General features: G+C 41.7%; 1 protein-coding gene across 2 annotated transcripts in view; it reads left to right on the top strand.

The window, feature by feature from the left end:
• The first annotated feature begins 214 nt into the window (after positions 1-214).
• The window catches only part of OTUD5 (OTU deubiquitinase 5), a 60,142-nt gene continuing 49,855 nt past the window's right edge, over positions 215-10,501 (top strand). The window contains exons 1-2 of one of the 2 annotated variants that reach the window (XM_032210514.1): positions 215-1,380; positions 10,331-10,421. In XM_032210514.1, the coding sequence (XP_032066405.1) occupies positions 808-1,380; positions 10,331-10,421 (664 nt within the window). In that variant the 5' untranslated portion in view covers positions 215-807. Of the gene's footprint in view, positions 1,381-10,327; positions 10,422-10,501 lie in introns of both variants that reach the window. The other variant, XM_032210513.1, reaches the window with a different exon arrangement.

Raw genomic sequence — 10,501 nt, 5'->3', positions numbered from 1 at the left:
GGAAGAGAGAAGGAGGAGAAATAAAAAGGCAGAGTAGCAAGCTAACTGACAGTAACGCTGACTACTCAGGGAAGGACTTCCGTCACTACCGGCCCATGAATGTCTAAATCACGTGCCGCTCAACCATTAAAAAAGGGATGGTTGCTAAGGCCTGCCTGGGGACCGCCTCAGCTGTTGCTAAGGGGCGTGGAAACGGAAGTCGAGTTCGCCGGGGTCAGAGGCCGGCTGTGTTGATGTTGACACTAGGCCGGACCCATAGATGGGCCATAGTAGACGCCGCTGTCAGGAGGCCGCCAGCGGTCCGGAAGCTTTAGGCGCCAGCGGGGAAAGGCCCTTTTCAGCCAAACTGGGCCGCCCGGGACGGCCGCTTCCCTCTCGGGCGCCTCCTGGGGATTGAATGCTTCGCTTCCTTCCGCCTCCCTGCTGAGCCGAGCCGAGTTGCCGTGGGACGGCCATACGTTGTGGTTGAGCCTGTCATCCGGGCACTTCCCTTCACCTTCCCTCTCCTTTCTGCCGTCCCTTTAGACTCCTCGCCGCTGCCTCCCTCTGCCTCTTCCCCCCCCCTCCCTCCCCGAGCCCTCCTCATCCGGGTAACCTGCCCGTGGCTTAGCCCTCCTCATCCGGGCACCCGGCGGCGGTCGGCCCTCGGTGAGCGGCGGTCTTCTTCTGGCCGCCGCCGCTGCTGCCACCGCCGCCTCGGCACGCGGGTCCTCCCGCGAGGCTCCTGCCCAGGGGTCTCGTCCCTCGGTGCTCCTCCTCCTCCTCCTCCTCCTCCCTGCCCCCTTCCCTCCTGTCCTCGCTTTGGCCATGACGATCCTGCCTAAGAAGAAGGCCTGCCCGGCTGCCGGAGACGGAGATAGGGACCAGCCCGGCTCGAGAGGGGGAGGCCCCGGCGGCCCAGGAGGGGGCGGCGGCGTGGGCGGCCCTGATTCCCGGGGTTGCCCCGGCGCCGATTCCCACCCGCGCGGCGTCGGAGGAGGCGTCGGACCCGGGGACTCGCATTCCGGGCGCGGCGGAGCCCGTCCCCGGGCTTCGCCTCCTCCCCCGCCGCCGCGCTGGGGACTGCCCCCCGCCGGATCCCCTCCGCCGCCCAATCCCGGTGTTGGAGCCGGGGGCGACGGGCCCGGCCTCGGCCTACTCGACCCTGGAGCGGCCGAAGCGCGGGGCGGAGTAGGCGGCGGCTGCTGCTCCGGGCCCGGCCACAGCAAGCGGCGACGGCAGGGGGGGCCCGGCGGTGGGCTCGGTGGGGCGGCGGGGCCTGGGGGAGGGGGAGGCAATAGCCCCGAGCAAGATGAGGTCGGCGCCGGCTACAACAGCGAAGACGAGTACGAGACGGCGGCGGCCCGCATCGAGAGCATGGACCCGGCCACCGTTGAGCAGGTACCCCTCTAGCGACAGGACCCGAAAATCGAGACGGGGCGGGGGGAGGCTCTGGACGGGCATGGAAGAACCTTTGGTGTGATAGGCATAGGAGGGGCTTGGCTCAACTCCTGGATTATAAGACAATAATGGTTTACTTAAACACCACCACCCCGCCAATGGTTAGAAATGGTCAACCGAGTTGTGGCTGGAAAGCACACCGGCTGGCCTACCAAATTGCTGCCCCTTTGATATTCCCTATGAGTTTAGCCCGTGATGCACAACTTTCCTGATCATCTGCAACTACCTCTTAAGGTGTATGAACTGGCTGCTATGCCTCTTTTCTATTGGGGAAAAAAAAAAGTTGCATCACCTTTAATTTTTAGGTGGCTCGCCCATGGCAATGAGGTGTGCAAATTCAGTGCGTTGGTAGCACCATGTCTGAAATAATTTTGCTAAATTGCCAGGAATGCATCCCAGAGAAATAATCCCTTCCATATCTCAATGTAGGTATTTGCCATTTTTATTTAAGAAAGTTGTTGGTTCAAAAAGGAATTGGAGGAGGGGGGGGGCTATTGTAGTAAGGTGTTAGTATACAGTAATCCTGAAAGGAAGGAGAACGGTTATTGAGGATTCGAATAGGAAAGTGAACCTCTTCTGCTAAATCTGCTTAGCTGATAGTGGCCATGACTTTGGTGATCTGGAATATGAAGCTATACTAATGTGAGGCAAAGGAGAATGAGGATACTGATGGAAGGATAAAGGGATCCTCTGAGTTCAAACAGGAAGAGGGGAGTCTGTCCACTGGAGTGCTATGTCCTGTTTGGGAGTAAAAGGTAAACATTCAATCTCCATATGAGGAGAAAACTTTCTTCCTACAGATTGCAGTTTGTTTTTGATAGCAGCACTAAATTGTATCTCTTGTTCCTGTTTTGCCTGCCAAAACATTTTTTTGCCCGCCAAAACATTTTTTTGCCCAAAGCTTCATGCAATAGATTAAATTCACTTATTTTGGTAGTTTCACTTTTTTCTCCACCAAATTGGTTAGGCTAGTTGATTGATGGTTAACTTTTATTTCTTATGTCATCACAACTAGGATATCATACCAATTGATTACACCTGCTGAGGATAAAAAAGAGGGGGAGAGTGAACTTTTAACATTAGGTGTGGGCAAAAAAGGAACAAAAGCTCCATTGTAATTAGAAAAAAAGCAGGTTTGTTTTAGGATAGCTGTAGAATTAAATGAAAATAGTGATTTTTTTCCCCTGTAGTTTTGGAGGAGTTGCAAATATAAGTATCCATGCTCGATTATTACTGATTAATCTGATTGCAGTTATGTATTTGGCAACTGCTTAATAATACGGGATATCTGTACAAGAAAGAGTTTGCCTATTGTGAATTGGAGAGACTGAGGAAAAGTATGATGGAAGAAATACTAACAATTGCGGTTACAGGTCCAACAAGCATGCTATTCAGAAGTTAGATTCCAGCATTTATATGCCTGTACTGTGTGTATGGCTATATAACATTGATTAGGTTTCACTTATGTCTAATTATGAAACCCAGAACATTTGTTTTTAAATAAACTGTTCTTCAAGACTGGGCAATGTGAAAATTTTCAAATGGAAATATTTAATTGAATTTAAAATGTAATGTTAGTAAGCTTTGAGCCCTTCCATTTTAAGAATAAACAGATTTCTTTTTGATTCATTAATTGCCCCTATGGTGTTCTCAACTGGGCTATTACTAAGTATATGTTAGACTTCCCAGGTAAACCAGACACATGATCAGTTGAGCTCATTCTGCTTTATTGTAAGGTTACATTAACAGAATCTTACAAGTCTGAAAGTACAAATCTCCTGCTGTCTCCTTTACAGTCTGAGAAGAGGTTAGGGAGGGTCCCTTCTGAGCCAATTTCTCTACTAGTTATGCAGCTATAGGCTATGTTCTCTCTTATCTGATCATTTCCTAGGCAGCATCTACCCATTCGCTCTCCACTCAAGATGTTTCTTACATAACATTTCAGCATGCTTAAGTTTTAACTTTCTATATAGTATACTATCATTTCTTGACAGTAAGTATATTTTGCAATGGTTTATTACCAAAGAGCCTTCTTAGCTCAGTTGCTATAAGACAGGTCTTATGGAACACGCGGAAGAAGTGTTGTATTTGTGATTCAAATCCCTGGCTTGAGTTAAACTAGAAAATTGTCGAAATTGTGAAATACAAGTGAGTTCTCTTCATCCCAGCATACCAGTGGGAAGCTAATTTGAATTAGGCACTACCAGAGTGGCTCTAGAGAACAATTATTTAAGTTTTAGCTTAAAAATACAGTGCTTTCCTTGCTTTTAAATCTGCTCTAGGATCACTGCATATTGTATTGGGTTATAGGCATCTTTTTAATAAAATTAAGCCATTTGATGTTATTTCAGCTGAAGAGATAAGTAATGTTAATGTGGCAAAAAAGTAGCTGGAATATTCTATACTACCACCTTATCCTTCTTTTAGAATTGATGGAAAATTTGGATGTCAAATGGTTGAAGCAGAACACTTGGCTTAGAAATGCAGCAATTTAAATATATTAAAAAGCCAAATTCCCTATGACATAGAAAAAGAAGGCAAAGCAGCTGTTTTAAACTGTAGCACTGTGAATTTGAGTCCAGCATTTGAGGGAAAACCTATTAAATGCAACAATTACACAACAAAGCAAGTTGCTTTGGAAAATTGCCAAGCTTTGTGTATTGAAAAAGCCCATTAAATGTTTATATTGATGTATCTAAAAGTTTGGGGCAAGTTAATTTGTCTATAATCGCAAACCTTCAAATCAAAAAGCTCTTAGTTCACTTAAAAGACTTCTGAATAGCAGTGCAATTCAATTAAGTTCCTGGACAGGCCAGCTTGATACCCTGTTTGTAAGTCTGTGGTACTAATGTACCAGATCCTAATTGGTGTACTATATTCTGTTAAGATGCACATGATTGGACTGTCGACAATAATTATGAGGAGTAATACAGTCTGGGGCATGTGAGCAATGTGTTTTAGGGTTAGACTAAGCAGTTTGCCCTTCTAAAAAAAGTGGGGGGAAGATATATTTTGGTAGAATTCATATTAGTCTATGCCACTTGCTATTTTCCACTGACTGGGTCTTCCTCCTTTAGAAAAAAAAATGCTTGTGAGTATGAAGTTGTTTCAGAGGCTTAGAAAGTTGTAGCATCATACCTGTTCCACTGATATGGAACATTAACATTTGGCAATTATATTATTTAATAAATAGACTGCAGTTTTGGGAAACAAATTACTCCGGCAACTTCCCTAGGGATAAGAGATCCAAGTTGTAAGCCAGCTAGAATGTTACCCTAGTATTTTAACATATGACCAGAAATTATTTTAATAAAGCAACAGTTATTATGGAGCTCATTAAAGAGGACCTATGTGATACAAGTTATTTCAGACCATACAGGGCAACTCATCATAATCTCTCTGAAATGTTCTAGGCATAGCAGGTAGTTTTGGGGAAAGATATAAGAAGAATAAAATTATATATAGATATAATTGAACTGTGTTATCCCTGTCATCTTCAAATCTATGACTGTCAGTCTATTCTTAGGTGCTGGACTCAAGATACTTATCGTATTTCTGAGGAGAGTTATTTACTCTGAAGTGTCCTATTGTTGAATTCTTTTTCATGATTATAGTATGAGCTTTAATTGTATGCACTGATCTCTGTATATCTGCTTACTTGTTTATCAGAAATGAATTAGCAAATCTGAAGAGAAATTTAGATGAATTTTTGCCTTAATCTTTCTAAAGTTCTATAGAAAGCATCTACTGTGGTGATTTCTAACCATCTACCTAAGCATCCACATTTGTTGGATTGTAACCCCCTTCACCTTCACTCAATATGTTGGTCAAGGATAGATAAGAATACAGTTAAGAGGTGCCCATATGGAGTAAATTGAATGCAGTTTTTGCTTTTTGCTTTATTTGAAATCAGTATTTATTCTGGTGACTGCTTGGAAAGCCTCTACAGTTTTCTTGGTGAGATTTGAGAAATGGTTTACCATGGCCTCATTCCTAGGCCCAAGAGAGAATGACAGGCCAAAAATCACCCAGCTGGTTTTGTGCCTGTGGCAGCACTAGTACTAATGGTCTGGTTTCTACCCTGATGTTTAACCACTGCACAAAAGTGGGTCTCTAATTTTTGCTTAGGTCAACACTGCAAAATGTGCTAAATGACTAAATGAAGTTGGATTCCAAATGTACATGGTTCCGTAAAAGAATTAAGATTTGCACAGAAAAGGAGTGAACTATTTAGATAAGGGTAATTCTCAACATAAAACCACAGTTGGGACAGGAATTTTCATTTTAAGTCATTGTGATTGTAAATCCTAGTGATCATGTGACCAGACCTGATTTTATAACTATTTTACCATGGTCAGGTCACTGTGATTATAAGTGTGAATCCAGCTTAATGAATGGTGTGCTTTGCTGAAAACTGGCAAAAAATGTTACAAATCATGCCCAGGTGACTATAGGATATTATAACCAGTTGTAAATGTGAGCTGGTTGTGAAATGCCCAGATTGTGATCATGTGACCGGGAGGGGGGGGGTAAGGTGAAGGTGGTAAATTCGAATTTAGATCATAAATGATTTTTTTCAGAGGATGTTGTTAATTTGAACTGCCATTAAGCAAATGGTCATAAGCCTAGGACTACCTGTAAAAAAGCTATGTAATACCACATCATAAGCACAGATAAATTAGGCCTTGAGCAAGGGTTGCATCTTATTCTAAGAACATTTGGCATGTGACATGCCATTGAAACATCCAAATCAATAATATTGCTAAGAGTTCTCATGGTTATGATACATGATTTGGAATAGATGAAAACTGTGCCTTGCCCTTCCCCAGTTAAGGATATAAGGAAAGGAAGATGTTCATTTTCATATTTTGCAAAGTGGCTAGGCAAATTATACTGTGTATGTGTGCAATTTTTCAGCATGATTGTGATAGGGGTATTACACATTTCTCATGAATGATTGAAGATCACTTGCAATTTTGATGTATACAACCAGATTGGCTGTAGTCATGATTTCAGCTCATTTCCTTTGAGCTACCCCCACATGCACTTACCCACTCTAATTTCATATCTCAATAAATTTATACATTTATTTCCTAATCTCAGTTTGGAAGTGAATTGGTAGATGAAGGACAAGGAAGGTGGAAAAATGATAAGTGGTTTTTAACAATTGAAGTGATACCAATGTGGCTTTTTTATTGAATAGAAAGGATATGAACAAGAATGTTACTATTGCATAGTTGAGAGGTTGAGAAGTGTACCATGTGTGATGATGAAACTTGAAATAAAGAAATATTCCCTCAAAGTCATGAACTATATAAAACCTTCTTTCTGTTCATGCATGTTCACTTCAAAACACCAAAGGTTTATTTTTATTTTTTTACATATCCCACAGGGGGATTATATAACCTTATATATTTTGGCATTACTTGCTAGTTTTATATATATAGAACAGAAATATAGCAAGTTGTTATGTGAGAAGCAGAATATTCCATGTCTTTTCTATTGATCTGTGTGAGAATAGTGAGTCTGCAGAATGGTGAATTTTGTGGAGTAGCAAGTCTGGATGTGTTGTTGATGTATCTTGAAGTTTCCATACCCTGGGTCAACCTTCTGGGTGTCTGGATTGCAACAAGCATAACTCCCTAGCTCTTCTACCTATTGCTGAGGAGTTTGGAAATTAAGAGTCATCATATATGTGATATAATCAGGCTGCAGCATGTACCCATTTCTTACAATAATTACAGTTCATTTTCTTTTTATATTTATCTTCACTGCATTTTAATGTGCCAGATTGCTTAGAAAAGTTTCTAATGAACTAATCAAAATAAGTGTCATAGTGTTCCTGCCTTATCCAGTGAAAAGTATAAGTTCTTTTAGAGCCTGTTAAGTCTACATGGTCATATTATGTCATCTGGTTAATACAGGTGGTCCTCAAGTTACGATCACCAAAATTGAGCCCAAAATTTATGTCGCTAAATGAGAAATTTGTTAAGTGAGTTTTGCCCCATTGCACGACTTTTCTTGCCACATTTGTTAAGGGAATCACTGCAATTGTTAAAGTAGTAACACGGTTGTTAAGTGAATCTGGCTTCCCCATTGACTTTGCTTGGTAGGTCACAAAAGGGGGTCACATGACCCCGGGAAACTATCGTAACTATGGCCCCGTTGTCAAGCCTCTGAATGTAAATCACATGACCACGGGGTGCTGCAAAGGTCATAAGTGTGAAAATGGTCATAAGTCGGTGCCATTGCACGACTTTTCTTGCCACATTTGTTAAGGGAATCACTGCAATTGTTAAAGTAGTAACACGGTTGTTAAGTGAATCTGGCTTCCCCATTGACTTTGCTTGGTAGGTCACAAAAGGGGGTCACATGACCCCGGGAAACTATCGTAACTATGGCCCCGTTGTCAAGCCTCTGAATGTAAATCACATGACCACGGGGTGCTGCAAAGGTCATAAGTGTGAAAATGGTCATAAGTCGGTGCCATCTTATCTTTAAACAATCACTGAATGAACTGTGTTAAATCGATGACTACCTGCTGTAGAATTCAAGAGAGATCTTCAGGCATACAAGCCTAAGGAATCTTCACAGGATAATAAAAAACATTGGTTTTTTTCCCCTCTTTCCCTTTTCCCTTCAGTGATAAAGGCTGCTAAATGGATAGGAGAGCCATAGAGTCATAAAGATCTGGAGAATGCCAGTTTGCAAAGTAGCCAAAGAAGGACATTTTGCACCAAAACATAACAATTGAAGCATCCCCATTTCCCCCCCCCCCCCCCCCCCCTGTCTGGCGGTATTTTCCTTTTTGTTCATTGTTGATCTTTGTCTCCAAGGAACACAGTTGGAGTAGGCCTAAACTTTAGGTATGAAGCTTTTAAGTAACCACTAAGATACTGTTTTGAATTGTCAGTGTTCCTTTTTAAAACAGGATTCATTAATTCGTAGTCTGTTTTATGCTCTTCTTGTAATTCCTAGCAAAAAAAACAAAAAACTGTTGGACTAGAGATTCCTTTTTGGTCTTCATAAAATTATTTCATGACTGAATGTTTGCAAGATTATAGAGTTAAAGCCAGAATTAAAAGGAAAATAAACACCAGTAGAGATTTCCAGAGGGACTATCACCTAGTCTTCCTTATGTCCCTAATCTAGTACCCTGACTCTGCAAATATTTTCTTTCCCTAATCTGTTCAAATTCAATATTACATGGGCAGATAGGAAATGATGAAACGGTAGAATTGCTAACAAAGGGAATAAGAAAATCTTGATTACTTAAAAATCTAGCTCTCGCTGTTGCCAGTAGATGGCAATGAAACTATTTGAGCAAAAGACAAAAGGCTCAATAAATTTGGAGTAGCATTCTTTTGAATTGCCATTAATATATGTTTTCCCAGATTACTTGTGTGCCATCAAGTTGGTGTCAACTTTTAATGACTAAGTTCTTTAATAGAGTACTGGAAGACAGTATGCAATGGATCATTAAGTGATTATTTCTTGAACAAAATAAGGTACCTATTCAATATAGATATATCTCAATTAGTACAATTACTGGTAGTGAATCCCACAAAATGGTTGCATTATTCAAATTTACAATATTCAAAGCGATATTTCTATGAAAAATAGGGTAATTGGCTCCAGCATGAAACACAAATGTTTACATATTAATGAAACACTGTAAAAGAGGCTACTTATATGCAAAGTACATTTGCTCTCCCTTCATAATTTGCAGTAAATCAAGCATTGTGCTATTCAAACTCACACTAATTGTAACCTACCTGTATGCTTGAAGCAATGATACCATATGAAATTGTGACATTTACTTCAAAAATGACTGAATGTGTTTATTTAGGAGAGAAGGGAATTATTCAATTAGAATGTTAGGAGGGTACAGGTTGCAGAGCTAGATAAGTGGGTAGGAGAATGCAGAAAACAGAATTGTACAACCAGGCATGACTTAAGTGCTGTTCTTAAAGCTCTGGGTATTTGCAAAAAAATATGGGGGGTGTACCAAAATGAGCTTGTAATCACGAAGCCCCCAGAGTGGTGCCTTGTCCTGTACGAGTTCCTTAGCTGCTATCTTCCTGCTTCATTACCTCTCGCATTCTCTGTACAACAAGCATGGGAGGTGAAGAGCTTTCATCTGACTTTTGAATATGGGAATTTTGCTCACTGGGTTCAATGTAAGAAATTGTGACTGACCTGTAAAACCTTAAATGGCTTAGGATCAATAAAGGGATTATTTCCACTGTTGCAAACCTGACAATCTATCAAGATTTGTAGGAAGAATCCCATGCTGTCAACAGTCCATCTTTCCGGCACAGATAGAAAAATAGCATTTTCCTCGATTGCTCCCAGAAAAAGGAGCACTTCTTTAGGAGTTGTGTTTGGCCCCTACTCTCTTGGATTTGAAAAAAAAAAAATCCCTGAACACATTCCTGATCAGTTTTTTTTAATTAATTGGATGCAATACAAATGTTACTGTTCATTTATGTTTTATACTCTGTTTCAATTTTAAATTTTTGTTAGCTGCCTTACCTAATTATAAAGGCAAAGTATAAAACAGATATATAAATAAAGTTGTGCATGTTTTGATTCGTGCCAATCCTGTTTAATTCTATCCTTAGTTACATCACAATTTGGAATTAATGGGGCGGGGGGGGCGATTAACCCAGGGTTGTAATGATCGCTGCTTGCTCTGGGCAGCCTCTAGTGGGCAGCAGAGTTACTTATTTGCATGTGGATAAACTTTGTTCTCCAAGGTGGCTGGTCCCTCTTTTTATAAGTAATCATGGGTAGAACAGGAGAGAAAGTTGGTTATGTTGCCCTCCCTCATTTGTGGGATGGGGATGCTGTCTAACTTGCTGACATCTGCCCCTCCTGTCACCAGCAGGAACACAGGTTCGAGAAGGCGCTGAGAGAGAAGAAAGGGTTCATCATAAAACAGATGAAGGAAGATGGGGCCTGCTTGTTCCGGGCTGTGGGTAAGTCCTGCCTGCTGATGGGATCTACCTTAGAGAGGTTGGACAGCAGGCAACGCTCAAGCTGAAATGAATCTCTTCCC

Source organism: Thamnophis elegans, chromosome 2 (assembly GCF_009769535.1).
Source record: "Thamnophis elegans isolate rThaEle1 chromosome 2, rThaEle1.pri, whole genome shotgun sequence".
Classification (NCBI taxonomy): domain Eukaryota; kingdom Metazoa; phylum Chordata; class Lepidosauria; order Squamata; family Colubridae; genus Thamnophis; species Thamnophis elegans.
Note: the sequence above shows the minus strand (reverse complement) of the source record. Positions and strands in the feature narration are given on the sequence as shown.